The 18,046-nt window shown below is 39.8% G+C and overlaps 1 protein-coding gene across 5 annotated transcripts in view; it reads right to left on the bottom strand.

The window, feature by feature from the left end:
• EGF (epidermal growth factor) overlaps positions 1-7,211 on the bottom strand; it is a 65,369-nt gene extending 58,158 nt beyond the window's left edge. For all 5 annotated transcript variants that reach the window (XR_012651102.1, XM_075032884.1, XM_075032898.1 and 2 more), the window contains exon 1: positions 6,586-7,211. Coding sequence is in view for 4 of the 5 variants with exons in the window: in XM_075032884.1 (XP_074888985.1) it covers positions 6,586-6,712 (127 nt within the window). In the remaining variant the exon portion in view is untranslated. The remainder of the gene's footprint in view (positions 1-6,585) is intronic.
• Between the last annotated feature and the right edge of the window lie 10,835 nt (positions 7,212-18,046).

Raw genomic sequence — 18,046 nt, 5'->3', positions numbered from 1 at the left:
TGAGACACTTAGAGTTCAGTCTGCTTAGATTATCAGAAAGAAGCTTGGGAGAAAGATTGGTCACAGTATATAAATACCTTCACAAAGAAAAAGTACCAGGTTTTCTAAAGGACATTGTAATCTTTTGCAGAAAAGATTTAACAAGGACTGATGGCTGAGAACTGAAGCCAGGGGAATCAAATTTAGACATTAAATTCACATTAAACAGGAAGTATGATTCACTAAGGGGACTAGCTACCGAGAAAAACTGTGACGATGTGAAAAACATCAGTGTATATTCTCAAGTCAAGATCAGACTGGGAAGACATGCTTTAACCAAGCCCAGGTTACTGAGCTATGTACCGAGGTAACTAGACAATGACCTGTTATTTGCAGGACGGATTTTCCAGCTCTTTATGAGTGTACAAAACTGACTCTCCATGAAAGAGCACGCTGATTGATCAGGCTACAAGAATTTACACTGCCTCCCCAGTAATTGTACTTGAAGAAAGGATTTCAGAGTTATCAGTCTGCCCATTTTCACCACCACCAAAGTTCACATAATAAAGCAAATCCCACACATACTGAAAAGCAGGCAACCGCTCCAGCTGAAGAAAGGCTGTAGTGGAAGAATAACCGCCCAACAAAGACAAGGGGCACAGCAGCGACAGGCAGCTTGGCCACTGGAGAATGCCTCTTCCAGTGGTAAACAGGAAGCGCCAACAGACACAGCGCTGTTGTAAAACACGCCGCAGCGCTGTGATCATTCAGCTTTTATGGCACTAACAATGGAAGAGGGTCCTATGCTTAACAGGCTCTCTTCGTTGCTTAAAGTACAAAAAAAAAAAAGAGAAAAAAAGAGGCTGTTTCTTAAGGTTTAGGAGAACTCAATCATAAAACCATGCATCAGGTGTGACTAGCAGTGCCTTCACCTGCACTCTTAGTGCCAAAGCAAAGCACGAAGTTGCATCCTGCTGTAGCTGTTTTATGTGTCCTGGCAACCACATCCCCCAGTGGGAACTTTACCCTGTGAAAGAAATCGGCTTAGTGAACACAAAAGCTGTCTGCAGCGCCCTGACAGCCAGCCCTGAAAGGAAGAATGAGGTTCTGCTCAGTTCTCAAAGGCTTCTTTATGCAAAAAATGCCTTGAGAATCAGCAAAAACGATGAATCATGTCATCATGATGTTGGCAGCTCTCAATGACTTTGCATACAAATATGCTACTTTATTGAGAGTCCTGAGAAATGCTCTGATTGCAGAAGGTGAAGCATTAGTATGCCTGGCAGGGATACAGAGAAACCACAGTGAACCAGAACTTGCGTTTCATTATGGCCCCAAATACATACATTATATACATAAAATATACATGTGCAGATACACACACTCAAATAACCTCACTCAAATTTGGTTTCTGTGGAGTTGGACTGGGGATTAATTCAATCTGCTATATCTAGCCACCACCATAATCTTTTCAATAAGGTTTCATCACCCAAATTTCATCTGGCTTACAAAGAAAGCAGCCCATCCCTTTTATCTATTTTGTTAAAAGCATACAGCTTAAAGAAAAAAAAATACCCAGAAATGGAAAAAGATGCTCCATCAGGAGGTCACAATAAAATGGATGAGACATGGCTCAGTATCTTCTCTTGCTAATTTTAAAAGAGGTTTAAAGTACAATTTGATCACTCAATTTTTGAGAGGATAAAGCCTGTGAAGTGCTCAAATATTATGGTAAGAAATACAATGTGATTACAATAAGGTGGTTATCAACTCCTGGACTCTTCCAGTCCAGAGCCACAGAGGTGATCATATCACAGATATGACGGTGAGAGCAATCATATGATTTAATCAAGTATAAAGTAGAATCAAATTTAGAATTGAAATAAAATTCAGAAACCACTTGTAGATATCTTGAAGAGAAACAGTAAAAAAGATCAAGGCACTACAATATCTTTCATTTTTTACCTTTCTGGACTCAGATCTCAAGGGTTTGGACACTAGAATGGAAAAAATATATATATTGGTTTTGTCTTTGAAATAAATTCTATGTGTAAATTAGTAACTACAAAATGGACCACCACTTCCCAGATCATGCAACTTGCAACATACTGTTACTGGCTTGACTTTCAAAGATGAAGTTCATGAGGCTATCATCTGGCCCTCTTTGAAAGGCATCAGCAAATACTGTCATCCAGCTCCCTCTAAAATCGGGTTTCAATTTAGATACTAGAAAGTAGTCAGTTTTATTTAAAACAGAACACAAAATTAACATCTGCTATTTTCCGCTGAGCAAAACAATGATGAGTCTTGCAGTATTAGTCGTTGGTCCTGGAGTCTGCCCCTAAGTCCTCTTCAGGATTAAGCTTCATGTGATATGTGACACCATTTCTGTCATTTTTGTAACATATTCGCCTCCTCCCTATTTTGATCTAAGTTTTTACAGCTAAAGATAGTATTTGTCCACATTCAGCTGGATCCAATTTCCAGAGAATTCAATGGGAATCTTCTCCTGAATTGGTCTGCGGGTTCAGACCCCTGTTCAAGAATTCCTGACTACTATTTGGCAACAATATTTTCAAGCATCTTTCCCTAAGGCAGTATAATATGAAGTGAGCTAGCTGGAAGACACTGAAAGCAGGGAAACAAGCATGCCTCGACTGCAGCTTTTCTGAAATTCAGGAGGGATAGAGTGGGGTCTCAACAGGTTTATCCCTATGTCATGACAGGGGTAGACAACACAGTTCCCCATTTCATTGGCTCTTACTTCTCCTTATGTGACACTTGTGAAGAAAGGATAGCTGTGAATTAGTAAGGCTTTGGCGTTTCATATTTCTTAGAATACAACATAGGAAGTTCTAACAGTGTGTCTTCAGAAGGCTGTATGGAGCAAAGTGAAGCCAGGATTTAGCTAATTAAAGTGGATTTAAAGATGTAATACAAAGCAGAATAACTTAATATTCTGCACCACCAGTGCTCCATGGCAGGAGAGTGGTGAACAGCAAGAAAAAAAGGAGGAAAGCTTGAGACACAGAAAGAAGCATGTGACCAAAAGGGCTGACCTAGATAGCTGCAGTTGTCACCTTCAATTGCAGGCTGTAGCTCTGTAGGAATGTGCAGCATGTTAGCCCTGAAGAAGTGACAAAGTCTGATCAGTTAATGTCAGAAGTTAGTAGAGATGTGCAGAATTTAAGAACCTATGATTGGGTAAAACTTCAATAATGGGGATCGTGTTTTGCCTTCTTCTAAAACTTTTTTTACAATATTGTTGGATTTTTTTTAAATAACTATCTTCCTTCACTTTTAAGACTTACAAAGTGAGTATTCGAAGTCAGCCCTGAAGCCAAAGTACACCTCCAGTCCTGCAGTATCCAGTACATGATATATTTACCTAGGGTAGCGCAAGACTAACAGGCACTAGTATCTAGTCTAAAATTGAAAATGCAGTGGGCTGCTTAGGCACTTTTTCAGATAAACAGTGCCATGTGGGAAACTTTTTGGTTTCAAGTGGGAAAAGCATCTATACATCATTAGAGAGTAAAAAATAGTGTTGATAAAGCCGTACTTCAGGAGGACACAGGCAACTGATTTCAACAGGCATAAGGCCCAGCCCCTGATGTACCAGGTATGCTTACCTGGTCGAATATGTTAGAAATCAAAGCTCTCCTGGGATCAAATATGCACATGTTTTTACCTTGTAGGAATAATAACTCCTGTGTAGCCCAGATAATTTTTCTTTAGATGTAGAAGGTTCTATGTTTTCACCAGGTCTAAGACAGGTTAGTTATTTAAAGGTAACTGAGTCCCCAGTCCTGACATCAGCTTAAAATAAATGATTAAATCAAGATGGCAATGTCAAAACTGGCAGAAATGCTTCCAATTCTACCATAACTTGCCAACAAATTGGTATGTTCATTCACCAGACTAGTCTTGTTCTGACCTCATGATCTGTTCTACCGTACTTTCTGTCTTATAAACCTTGCTGTTGTGGGACACAACGGCCCCTCTGAAAGGCCTCTCCTCTCTTGGCATACCAAGTCAGGAATCAAATAATCTCTCTTAAAATAACTGTATAAAATTATGTGAGACATTTAGGGTTAGATTTCATTATCCTTCCACAGGATGAGAAGGTCTTTGATCTTTGAATATCCCTAGAAATAAAAGGAACTAATTAAGAAGTGAGCTATTCAGCAATGTAAGAAGAGCACGACCTAGACCTTTATCTGTAGTGGCAATATGGAAAACAAATCTAGAAAAGCCTACACACTTTCCAGTAAGTGTGTGCCCTAACCAAGGGCAGACACCTTCTCAATTCAGGGTAGTCCTTACGGCTGGCAGGATGCCACCACAGTCACAGACGATAAAGAACATTTTACAATTGATATATTTATTACAGTTCACCAAGAATGGTCGCCAAGCCACAGTTCAGCTTGCTGTCATTGTTCACAGTTCAGTGGTATGAGTCATGTCTCCCACTCACCACTTTTATCCCCTCTATTACCTTCAAAGCCTGCCTCCAGCTTCCTACCACTTGCTTCCACTGCACCCTCCATCTCACATAGTTAATGAACTTGAATATCATACATCCGCTCTTCTGCTCAGAACATGACATATGTATCCAGCACCCAGAGGAAAGAACAGGGGAAATCCATTCCATCAAAGCATCCTTCAGTCTTACATTTCATGTCAAAATTTCACCTTTGCTTAATCCCCTGTAACCCAGCGGTCTCTAATTAAAAAGATACCTTAGCACATCTCATTTTTCATTTATTCTATGTTACATGGAGTTGCTCAGAGTATGTCATAGTAATGTTAGCTCTTATGCAAAAGACAACTTCTATTACTATTTCCTGCAGAGTTTGCTGAGCTACCGGCCATTCTGTTTAGGTGCTTTACCTAACTCCCCTCATTCATACAGCAGCTGAATGTATCTAATTTTCAACAGAAAACACCTTATGCAGAGCAGGTTATGTCTCCATTAATGGAAGAGCACAGTACATCAGTATACAAAATATGTCAACTGAAATAACAAATACATCTTTGAAGCCTTTTGAATGTCAATATTTAGAGTACATTTTGACTCATTAAACACTAGCCAAGCAATTCCCTTCATGTCAGTAGGTTTCTCTTGTTATACATGAGCTCTTAATTGGACAACCCAGTAATGTAGAAGTCATAACAAATGCACATCCTAATTAACTTGTGGAAGCTACGTACATATCAGTAAATAGCATGGACCTATAGGAGAGGCTGTGTAAAGTGCAACAGTTGCTGAGGAAATGACATACACAATGCATATATTTCAGGTCGAGTTTACGGAGAACCAGGTCTAGTCTGGTCCCATGGACTGAATGGCCATCAACAGCAGAGAGGATAGATGCTCTCCTATGGGAACAGCTTCTGGTTTAGGTTGGCCTAAAGGGAATCCTGTTTGTGCACTTTGAGAGTGCTCTGCAATGTGAAGACAAGCATAGTAAGAGGTAACAGTATGGAGAAGCATTTCAGAAGTATGCTGCTCCTCATTTGAATTCATGCATCAGTGTGGAAGCACCCTAGGTGTGTTTGGCTCTCAGTTAAACCATCAGTCAGGTTTATCATTTGTACACAAAAAATGCCTAGCTCCTCCTCTCTCAATACGAGAGCATTTAACATGCATACTTCTATTTTCTGCTTTCAAGATGGTATTTCTTGGCAGAATGCACAGAGGAGGCACCTGTTATTAAATCACTGGAATCATGTCAAGAACTGAGTCAGAGCCTCTGAAGCCCAAGCAATCTAAGGCAAAAGCATTAACTCCAAGTATTGGGTCTGTTTGCTTGAATCACTACAGAGCATTTCCGCATCTTCTTACTGCAAAGTCCACAACTTCATTGGCTCTGGCTTTCAAAAAAAACTTCGACTTCAAGGTAGCAGGGTAGGGAGAAGGGTTCTGTCATTCTTTGTCTTAACACTTTGTAAAGAATAGGAACCTGCATTTTACATGTTCCGAATCACTTGGGGTGATTTTACTAATATTAGTGTCACACATTTCACCCGGACTTTAGTACTACAGTATCAAATACACCTGAGATTCATGTATTTTATGAGACGTATTATTAAATATAAGCACACATATCCACATGCAGCAATAAACATAGAAAGAATAGTTTTTAAAGTTATCTAGCCCACATCTAAGTATATACTAATACATAATCATTAAAATACTCTTTCTATATGCATACAGAGAAACAACAATACATCTATACACAAACTTTACATATACAGAAGTATGAATATGTGCATGCGCATGTATTGAAAGTACAGAGACACTAAAGCTATGGCGAGGAATTTTGGTAACTAGGGAACAGTTCAGATCTCTTAATGATCATATAAAAGTTTATCCTGCTTTCTGATAGTTAAACTGACAGACCAGTGACTGATTTCTGAAAAACAAACTAAATAAAATTAGTTCTGTTCATTATGAGAAGCAAATGATATCGAGAAGCTGATTTATCAATTCTGCCAGTACAACACACAAGCAATCTGTAAAAAAACTCTTTGAAAATTATAAAGCTCAAGTAAGAGAATACAAATGTAGTTTTCTTAATCTGTGAATGGTCAGCAACTTACCTATACAAACAGAGTTTTCAGTCTTTAATCTGTATCCATTAGGACAGTTCCAGTGCTGCAGAGCTGAGAGGCTGACAAAACCAATTTTAAAAACCACTGGCAAAAAAGCAACAAGGAAGAGAAACATAATCTTGAGGGTTTTTTGAACTGTCACGAGAGAAAAACTAGCTTGTATTCAGTCATATCCAGGACAAGATGAGCATGTGTAATCCCAAAAGGTTTCTGCAATCTCCCACTTTACACTCAGACATCTTATCACAATACCAAGTTTTATCTTTGCCTTGCTTTTCTTGTCACTTTAGCCCTTACTGTGTCTGACTACAACCTTGAAGAAATTCCTGGGAGATTTCTTCCACACACAAGTTGTTTTTTCCTCTCTCTCTTTCGTTTCTTTTTTTTTTCTTTTTTGGAAGCCAAGTATGAAATGCCTGACACTCTTGCCACAAATTTAACACAGCTTAAAAGCAATGCTCGCAAGGATCACAGCTAATTTCCTCGCAAAAAGCAAAGCTGCTGTTTAAATCTTAAAAACAGCGAATTTGGAAAACTGTTCACCACAGTCCTCAGTGGAGTACAGGGAGCGAGATCTCCAGGTACCGAGCTTCTCCAAAATGCAGTTGCTTCTTACATACAAACTTGGACGGACTCCTCTTTTCTTTTTAAAGCTCTGCTTGCCCCACCTCTTCTCTTTTTAGTGCCACTTGAGTGAACCCTGTGTTTGCAAATAGTAATGTGGTCAGTTCCTTACTACAGGGAACTGAGCCAGAATGCAGATACCCAGCCACCCATAATAAATACAGTCTATTTAGAAAAGCAGCCCCTCCTGCTTGAGAAGTACCTGTGGCATGCCAACTAAGTTTCATTTCTCAGAGATTGTAGGCAGGTTTATACCACACCTGTTCAATCGTAATTAGTTGCATTCATTTTAACATTGTCATGTGTTTTACCTCCAGAAATAAACTTTGTCATCAAAATATTCCATGCAAAAAGGGGGAAAAAAATCCCACTGGTTTCCCCAACATATTTCAACTGAAAATACAAATTGGCTTAAGGTCAAGTTCAGATCTAGGGTATGTGTTTGTAATTCTGATTTCAAAGGAGTTGCAATCATCTCTCTCAGGTCTGAATTTGGCTATTCTGCACTTCCAGGAAAATACCTGGGCAGAGACTGGGGCAACGTACTCCAAGTCTGCATCTCTCACTCATGTTGCAGTCAATTATATGCACACATCAGTGTTCTAAGAGGCTACTGTTGTGATGCAGTGCTCTTTACACCTGTTTTGCCGAGGTATATAAACTAGACAAATTGCAGATGATCAAGCTCATAATTCTTCCAGTACTGAAAAAAAATCTCCTTTTCCCCAGTCCTTTGGCCCAGACCAGCAAAGCTCTAGAGCACATGCATAAGTGACTTGCTGAATTTTGAACGTGTTGAGATTTAAGCAGGTGTTTAAATGGTTGACTGCACCAGCCAGGCTTTGTTGAGTTAACTACTGTGAGGCATTCTGGTTCTGTCACTTTTTTCTTTCCCTTTTTTTTTTAAATTCTGCAGTGTTGTGCTAGAATAAATACTGATACAACAGCTGGATACAGCAGAAGTATCAGACGGTAACCTACAGCTGTACAAGTTCCATCTCTGGGAAATCCACCCACTTCCTCCCCCCCTGCCTTCCCATATGTGTCTGAATCAATAAGAGTCCAGACTTGCACTGTCAGAAAATAAGCAGCATGAAACCTGATTGTAAATTGGACCGCTCTCCATTAAAAGCAACTGTTTCTTGATGTTTCTGCCTCTGTGTGTGCACATTCTGCTCACTCAATCTTCACTGCTACAGCTAATGCAACTAATTAAATCCGTACTGACAAATGGCAGCCACATTTCCATATACTCTGTTCAGAACCGAGACTTTCTTCTGCATGCTATAAAATACAATAACAGTAATGTAAATTATGCGGGGCCAGACTCATGCCAAACAGCATTTGCTTCTCCAAATAGTCGCCTGGAATACAAAAGGGCAACCAATGTGAAAGCACAGTATAATGCCATCCCATCTAGGATTACAGGATCCTGCCCAGGAGCTGTGGTATGTTCCACGTGAACCTCTTTTACTAATTCTGCAGCCGTCGGTTCCTCCTCACACAATTTTCTTCAGTGTTCAAGCTGGGAGCACACAACCTAAACGGCTCAAAAGGAATGTGTCACTTCTTTGTGAGCAACCACCAGCAAGCAGAGTGTTTGCTAGACCGTGAGGGTGGCCATCCCAGCACAGCCCTGACCTCTTCCAGGGCAGACTCAGACAAACTCACTGAAGGAGACACAATTAATATGCTCTCCCTTTGCTATTAAAACCCAGAAGCAATTTCTGTCTTATTCACATTCTTCTAGTCTCTTATTTACACAAATTGTCTTTTCTGAACAACTCCTTCAATCTCCTCCCCCCATCCCCACTCCATTTCCTCTTATTGCCTTTACTCAAAACACAGTCAAAGGCATGTACCAGAATTTCTCTTTTTACTCTAAAGTAAAAATGAAGACAGAACTGTCTGACATGCCAATGCCACAATGACCTTTTCTGGAAGAAGAGATCCCTTCACTGCAGTCAGGTAAAGAATGGTTAATAAAGACATTAATTTTACCATCCTAGAAGTATAGGAATGGTTTAAAAACAGGAAGAAAAATCGCTTAATAGTGGGATTACTTTTTTTGCCCTCAAAACCCAAATATAGCTCAGACCATGATATGACATGGTCTAGGCCTAAGGATGTAAATAAGTTACTTAAAGTGGATAGAACCAATCAACTCCCCTTAGACCAAACCAGAAAGTTCTCAATAAAGTATGAAATGCATCAGGCTGTACCACACCTAAACTTTTCAAATATACCATTTTTCACCAAGCGGTTCAGCACACAATTCCTTCACACCTAAAGTCATTTAGCATCTAAGAAGTTGTTCAAACTAGTTTCTACAAAGAAAACTATTGTGTTCACCTACAGGTATTAAGTACAGCAATTTACTTTAGTCTAGCACTCATACGATAAATTAGACTAAAATAGCACAGTAGTCTCATTTGAAGGGCTCACCACAGAATCAGTCCAAATGATCTTAAAATTATTTGTCCTAGTATGTCAAATGCAAAGAACTGACTTAGTTTAATTTGACCTGCTGACTGAAGAGACTGATGAACTAACGACAAATAAATATTTTATAACTTTCTTTTGGAATTCCTGCTATCTCAGCTAGCTTTGGAAAGCTTTCTTTGCCAAAGTTGGTAAAGACCAGCTAGCGATTCAAATGGAAAGGGTCTTCTCCCCTACCTTGGCAAAGAGCTGCTGTTATCTAGTTCAAGGACAGTATGTTCTGGCTGTTTCTAAACTGTGAAGGAAACGGAGCCCTCCCTCAGTTTCCCAGAGCTTTCAGTATCTATATTGTATTAATTAGCACATTGTTTAAATCATATATTGGTGTTTATTCTTGCTTACTACACACTACACTAGCTTGTCAGCACTTTGACTTCTTTTCCTGTCAGCCTCTGGAAGTTTGATTCTGGCCTTAGGCATATTCTAATCTGGTTAAATTATATTTTATAGTCATCACGATCCCAACTACCACCAACACAGGTTAATGATTAAATGCAAGAGTTCACTGAAATAGAGTAGGAAAAGTGTAGTGGCTGTCTCTAGTACAAAAAGCACAGAGTAGTGAGGAACACTCAGATCCCACAAAACAGCTTCCAGATCCTCCCCGATGGCCCCAGGGAATCTGCCAGCCCCTGGGTCAATGTGTTAATGTATGTGTCATTCTGTCAGAAGAAGCTTTTGCCACCAGAGCACTAGCTAATTGACATAAGCAACTTTTACAACTATACCGGGGATTTCTGATAGCTTTCAGGAAAAATACACAACATTTCATAAGCCATGCCTCACACCTACTTACTGAAGCCTGATCTCAGGGTCACTGTGGAGAGGGCTGACTGATCACCATACTCTCTCTGACATGACAGTGCTTGATTCAGTACTGCTAACGTCATTTCAGCAGGTTGAGCCTGCATCGTGTACAATTCTGACAAAAGGGACATTATGCGATATTAAATTGACTGTCAGACAGAGCAGGAGGAGGCACAGCGTGAGAGAATGGCATATTCCAGTGATCTCTAAAAGCCAGGAATGCCTGAAATCTCTTCCCGAGGTATGACAGCCATTCTGGTTTTGTCCTCAAGCATGTCACTCATTGTTCTTTTCAACAATTTGGAGATGATATTTGGCTGGCAGGATGTTGTAATTTAATTTATTAGTAAAATTAATTAAAGAGTGGGGCTTTAAATCATGAAAGCTTTATGAAAGCCAAGTGCTATTGTAGGTAATTTCTTTCCAGTTGTGTCAATTTGTTTCACAGCAGCAATTATGACAAATACCCACTGCATTTTTTTTTTTTTTTTTGACAGTTTGAGTCCCATGTCTTTTCTGCTAGGGTTACAATTTTTCCTACTGCAATCTGATCATAAGGAAAAGAAAAAGACAAAAAAAATCCATGTTAAAACCATCCTGTTAATTATAACCAATATTATCTTCTTAAAGCAGTTTTTTACATTTAACATTTTGACAGGCACATTTCACCAGGTGCCGTAGAGTGAATACTTATTTCATCAGCTAGATCATGCTGGAATCCACAGAAGGATCCAGAAAGAAAGTTAAATATGCTCGGTCTCTCGTATCCAGACACTCAGAACAAGAGCAAAACATTCTGGGGAAGCCACATAGCACATTACTGACTTATGACATTTATCAATGTTAGATGACTACATTAGGCCTCTATGTTAGCAGACATAAAGGAGTAGTTAAAATAGCATGTTGAAACAGTCATTTGGCTCCCTGAAGCAGAGATAAAACTGAAGATAAAGCAAGTCATTTTTTAATATGAATAAGGTCTATGCAGCTTGCTACACGAGAACATTTAAGAAAGGAAAGATCTTAGCAGGTATGGCATTACTTCACTACCAGGGTCAAAAAAATGTATCCTCCCCATGGCTTTTTTGCTGTTTTTCTGTCCCAGGGATAGCTCTGTTTCACTCACAGCAAAATGATTTCCAGTGCACATATGAGAACAGCCACTCTAACAGATCTTTCAGAACAAAGGTACTGGCTGAAATCTGATTTCACTGATTTTCAGAGCTGCTGAGCATTCACCATTACCAAAGATGTTGTCAGTGCCTGGTACTGAGCTCCTGTGAGCAGACTGCAGGATGCTCCCAGTTGCTGCCAGGCGCCAACACTCTGAAGGAGGCGATGACTTCCTGAGCATGCTGCAAGCCACGTTCTCTTCGTGGAAATTTAACATTTTCCTGTACGTGGCCATGCAGCTGCTGCCAGCAGGGTTCATCAATGAATTGGTGGGAACCAAGAGCAGGTGCAATAAAATACATTGCTAACTGCTGGGAATGTTCATTTCCCTACAATTCATAGAACAGATTCAAGAGATCTCCAGAAGCAAATATGTCCTAACTAGTAAATATTTGAGCATTGAGAACCTCCTGATGAATTTGCCCAGAGCCTGCTGAAAGTAAGCTTGCACTGGAAGAGCAAGTTTTTGGTGCGATGTCATTTACTGTGTGAGATAATTTTACAGGTGCAGTACAGATCTAAAGCAAAACAATATATGGTTGTCAGACGCTACCCACAGTGGCCATTAGAGTCCTGCATGTGGATTTCTTATACCATATCTGGAAGTAGTTGGTCCAGAAAGTGGCAAGTGATCAGCAAGGGGCTCTGCCATGGAAGAGGCAGCTTGACCCGACGCCACCTCAGAGAAAGCCTCACAGCTGCAGGCAGCGCAATGCCAGAGCCTATCACAGCCCCAAATGCCGCTGTGAGCATGATATCCCAGAACTTGGCATCCAAATCCTGCAGCTACCAAACACACCCTGCTTGAGGCCACAGCTGTCAATTCTCCATCTAGAGAGGGACAAGGAGAGAAGAGCAGTGGAGAAAAAGGCAGGCGTACTAAGTACAAGCAATAGGCCACATTATATCTAACTTTTAGATAATGGTTCTGCGTACCCCAAAGCTTCAGACAGATCCTGTATTGCTGGTGGGAGCGTAAATACGGAGGCTTCGCTTCAAACTCAGGTGACAGTAGTGATTTCAGAAAGTTCTTTGCAGTAGTCTCCCTTTGCCTCTGGAGCCCTGTCAAACACTACTGAACTACAGGAATCCCCTGAGATTACCTGTAGGAGTCAGAAATACTGTTATTCCCATGGTGGTTTTGAAGAAAACAAAACAACCTAACAGAGGCTTGGTCTCAGGGACTGATCAAGCAAGTACTAAGCACTGGGTTAAGCATTAAGGACCGGGGAAAATCATTTTGTAACAGAGCAGCATGCAAGTGATTTTATAACCAGCAAACAGACAGCAAGCAAAATGGTCATTAACAGTCACATACATTCTTACAAAATGTCTGTTCAGCTGCACAGCAACAAGCAATGTCTGCCTAGCTGAAAAGTGAACAGATTCCCTAGAGAGACACCTACCTCCTTTATAGTTGCCAGTACACATTGGTTGGCGTAGCCTTTGCCTTACACTAGGCTGTCCACTTACAAGCCAGGAAAAGCAACAGTGAAATCAGGCATAGTTAGGCTTTGTAAATTAAAATTTCTATGGACACACAGACAAATTCTGCAGCTGCTATAACCATATGCACAGCGTATTAAAAGGTTCCTTCATTCCATCTTCAGCCCTGCCACAGGCTTCCTGCATGATCTTGGCATACTGTGCAAGATCTACACACCTTAATATTCATCTTTTTATAATAAAAAGGACCAATACTTCCCTTTTGCATGAAGGAGGGTTACTTAATTTAATAGCTGTTATAAAGTGCACTGAGATCCTTGTCTGTAAGGTAGTATTCAAAACTGCAAAGTAATTGTTAATTTATTACTGCTAAGATCACATAGAGAGAACAAATTAGGCCACAAAACAGAAGGAAAAAGAGAAAATTAATTTGGGTTTGTACATTAGTTGCATCAAAAATTAAAAAAAATCTTCTTGCCAAGTGGTGTTGCAAGGCACCGAAAATTTTTAAATATTATTTGTTACTCCCAGAATGCAATATAACTTCACGTCTATACAGAAAAGCATAGTAAAAATACACTTCCTTCAAAGGAGATATGTTAATGTTATACTGTATTTCTACCAAAAATCATTGCACTATATTGTAGAAACTTTTATTTCTCAAAGTGCAAACTAAGTTTATTATAATAAAATTCCTGCTAGTGCTATGAGATAAAATACACAAAAGCCTTCCGTGACTTTAGTAGAACTAACACAATATATAAGTAGGAATACAGCAGCTAGCTTAAAGTAGTAAGAGAGCATTTTTGAGACTCATTGCCTTATACGCTATGTAAAAAAATGCCTCATACTCTCAAGTCACTTCACAAGTTACCAAACTAAAACCACAATAATAACGAACATAGTAGCTAATCCGAAATTACCATCTATAAGATTCACCTCAGCCTATTGTAGCAGCTTTATTAAAAACTAGAGTACTTCAGGGCCATCCTGTATAATATTACAATCCTACTGCAGTTAAGATCAACTGGGCATTAAGACAGAATTATAAAAAGGAGTACCCACCCAAATCCTTCTCAGCAATGCCCGTGGGAGAGGGTTTGGTGTATCTCTTGGGCAGTGCTTTGAAAATTAGCCATAGGTGCCCAGTTTTCCAAAATGAAACAAGACTCTAGTAAGGGGAGAGGGGCACGGGAAATCTATTCTGAGAGTCTGCATGTGTTTCCCAATGCTAAAGAAACCTCTCCATTTGCACATTTGCGTTTGACTGCCTTATTTAGAGCTGGGCTGGCAGGCAAGGCAGAACATGTCATAAGAAGAAACCTGAATACACAAAATATCTGGGTCAAACAGTAAAATTCTAATATCATCTATATATCTCTAGAGAGACTTACAGAAGGACCTACCTTATGTATGTTGGCGTAGAAGTCAAAGACACTCATTCCTGCATACATTCTCAATGCTCATAGCCACTCATTGCTGCAAAACATGCAGACCAAAGGCGGGGACTCTCCTCGAATGTTGCTGGATCACAGGCTCATCATCACGTTCCAGGATGAAATACCCAGAGTGACAGCCCTTTGCTTCCAGACATGAAGGAGAAACTGATCCTGAGCTCACCGAAGTCAATATCAAACTTCCATTGACTGCATTAAAAACATTGGACTAGGCCTATCTAATGGAAGGGACAGACTCTTGTCTTAACCCTCAACACAGCTCTAAATAAGCACATTTCTTTTTTCTCCCACAGAAATCAAGATATTAGGTCGCTGGGTGAGAGAATATCTCTATCATATGCTCTCCAGGGGCTACTTAAGTATCTTTTTAAACCTGTATAATTTAACTTAGGCCTGATACTCGGAAATAAGAGAAATATTGACAAATATTTCTAATATTTTAGAAAATACTAGTAAAAGTAAAGGCAAAATCAGAGGACAAGCTGATTAAGGCTTCAAGATATAGTTTTTATGCTATGCACTTTTACACCTGTCCCAAACACAAGTTGCCACTGCGTGAGCATATGAAACAGACATTTCTTTTCTCAATTTTAAGTCCACAAGAGGTTCCAGCAGCAAACATTAACTGGCAATTGACATCAAATTCCTTTTCCTCTACTGCCAATAACAGGCACCTGTTCACTACTACACAACAGAGCAATTATACTATCAGAAATTATCGGTTATTAAAAATTGTTCAAGTCGTAGTGTTCTGTGGATCAAGTATTCAGCTACTACTAATGCTTTTGTCATAAGATGAAGAACAATCTATTAAGTGCAGAATAATTCAAAAGAGGAAAGCATTATAAGCATTTAAGGCTGAATGGTTTGTCTGTACTGCTCCATGGCTGTTGAGAACCCTTGTTACAGCTGCACCCACAATGAATAAATGAAAACATTCATATTTCACATCACTCTGTTTTTTACCAGGACCCATCAGATTAAGCATATTGTTTAATTTAGACAAATGTACAGACAGGAAAAGACTGCCATATCTTAGCTTCACGTGTTTAAAATAGATCAATTTACCTCCAAAGTTGTCAGGATTTCTCCTGATTAAGCAACTGGACTATTCCTAGAAGTATTGTGGTCACTAGTCAGTAGCTTAGAAGAAAAAAATCCAAGTCTTTCTGATGCAGCAAAACTCTTGGCAATCAGTGCTCAGTCAAAATGGTTAGGGCTTGAAGTAATACTCTTGAGATTGGAGTGCTGAAGCCAAAGCAATTGATTTTCTGTGATCAGCTGAATTGCAGAGTTACTGAGAAGCAGCATCTCCACAAAACTAGAAAAAGTAGTCCGCCAACACCAAAGAAGGAAATGGTATGCTACATTGCAAATGGCAGTCACTTTACCTTTCTGCAGCCTCATTACTTAGGCAGTGGATATGTTGAGCTCTGTGAGAGGCAACTGTATGGCAGCTGCCAGGGCTGCTTCTCATGAACTGCTGACCTTTGAGGATGGTGGAACTGCTATGAAACTGCTGCACATACACAAAAAGCTCCCCCCTCTTGCACAAAAGTGCCAGGCAGGACACAGGTCCCTGATGGCTATTGAGATCAACTCAAAAAAACCACAGATAATTTTCATTTGTCTGTGGTCATCAGTGGTTACTTATACACACCAGGTTCATACAGTGATGACAGGAGGCCATTCAGTTGCATCTTCACAGGCTCCTTTATCATGATGAAAATCTCAGTCATCTATGGTCTCCTTAATAGACGGTCAGTCATCCTTAGAGACTTTCCTGGTATAATATTTTTTGAGATGGGTTTGAAACACATTAGTGAGGGGCACTTTGTCTGACTATTACTATTTTATTAGTACCACAAGTGGCTTATGATCTACCTGTCACATTGTTGAAATTACCAAGATGTGGAAGCATCTTCTGAATCTCTCCCATGGCCCAACCTCTCGCTAGACACTCTCGCTATTTGTGCATACTTATTCTTGGCTTCTGAGAGCTGCCTGAAACAACTTGTGACAGGATTCAGCTCACTGTAACTGGAGTACCACTCCATTAAGTCTTGAGCTAGTGGCATTTGTGGAAAAGGCTGTGGGCTTAGAAACATTGTCAAATGCCAGTTCCCAGCCAGGATGTGGTCAATAAATTATTTAGAGCATCTTTTCAGAACCCATTCCTATGTTTTATCCCCAGCCTACGCAAGGTCGGCATCACGCAGTTCATAAAGAGCATGGCCTTTTGTGGCATTTACTCCAAATATTCATCAGAGGAAGAAACCTCATCATTTCAGATATATTTTTAGGTGGTGACATTTGACTTCAACTTCCTCCAGGCGTGTCCCCCTGCCCTTTTGGTGAATCACAAGTTATTTGTACTGTAATGGGCTTCCTATAGTTAAAGTTTTGTCAATTCATTCTGCCCAGAACTTCCTATAACTGGGAAGGATCAGAAAGATATGCAAGGATGTGTTTTGACTATAACAGATCCTATAAAAGTACATCATCTTCATAGTTTATTTCTCTCTTCTGTTTCAGTATTCTTCTCGGTAAGACTGAAAATCATTCAGGCAGTGCTGTCCGGGTTCACTGCAGCTATCTTTCTAGCGGGCAGTTGTCATCAAATACTGTCCTAGCTTTTCCCACTTAATGTGTGGCCCATCCCATTCTTACACTTCCGTTAGACTCCTTTGATGGCAAAGCTGTCAATCACATGGCTCTTTGCCTATAGAGCCTCATCAGACTCAGAAAGCCAATCTTTTTCTTTCCTTCAGCCTAAGTCTAGGGTTTCCCCTTCCACAAGTCTTGTTACAAAGCAGCTACCTCAACTCCTGAATTAATATTCAATATAATGAATAAATCATGTACAACAATATGATCTTTTGTCCCCCAGACCAGATTTCTCTTAACTCTGCTGAAGATCTTTCCTGGATCCAGTTATTGGAACTGGTAAATTCTCACTATTCTTCCTCCTTGCAGTTCTTGCCCATGATTTTATAAGCCAAAAGATTGGTGGATGAGATCTTTCCACTCAGGGAACCGAGTACATTTCAGCAGAGTGTTTTTATTCTTTACTTAATCTTACTTCTGTGTTTTCTGCAGGAATTTCTTCTTTGCTACTCATGCATTCCCCTTCACCACAGCCTTTTTGCTTGTTTAGAAACTGTGTTTGATCAGTTTGCCAATTTAATGCTCTCTTCCAAGGCAGACTTGCACATAAATAGTTGTACTAAAAATTCTTGTTTCATGTCCCAGCCACCAAACTATCATTTATGCTTTCTGCTTGTACTGAGTGCCTTTCCAAATGTCTATCTGCTGATTCTAGGCCTTCCCAGTCTTTTATAAAAAAATAGCAATTGTTTAACCATTATTCCTTTTTTTGGCATTGTTTTTGGCTGATCAAGCCTTAAAAGAATTTTCATGACCATTCTTCTGATTTCTTT

The sequence above is a fragment of the Buteo buteo genome, chromosome 1 (genome assembly GCF_964188355.1).
Source record: "Buteo buteo chromosome 1, bButBut1.hap1.1, whole genome shotgun sequence".
Taxonomy (NCBI): Eukaryota; Metazoa; Chordata; class Aves; order Accipitriformes; family Accipitridae; genus Buteo; species Buteo buteo.
The sequence above is the reverse complement of the archived record's forward strand: the minus strand, read 5'-3'. Positions and strand labels throughout refer to the sequence as shown.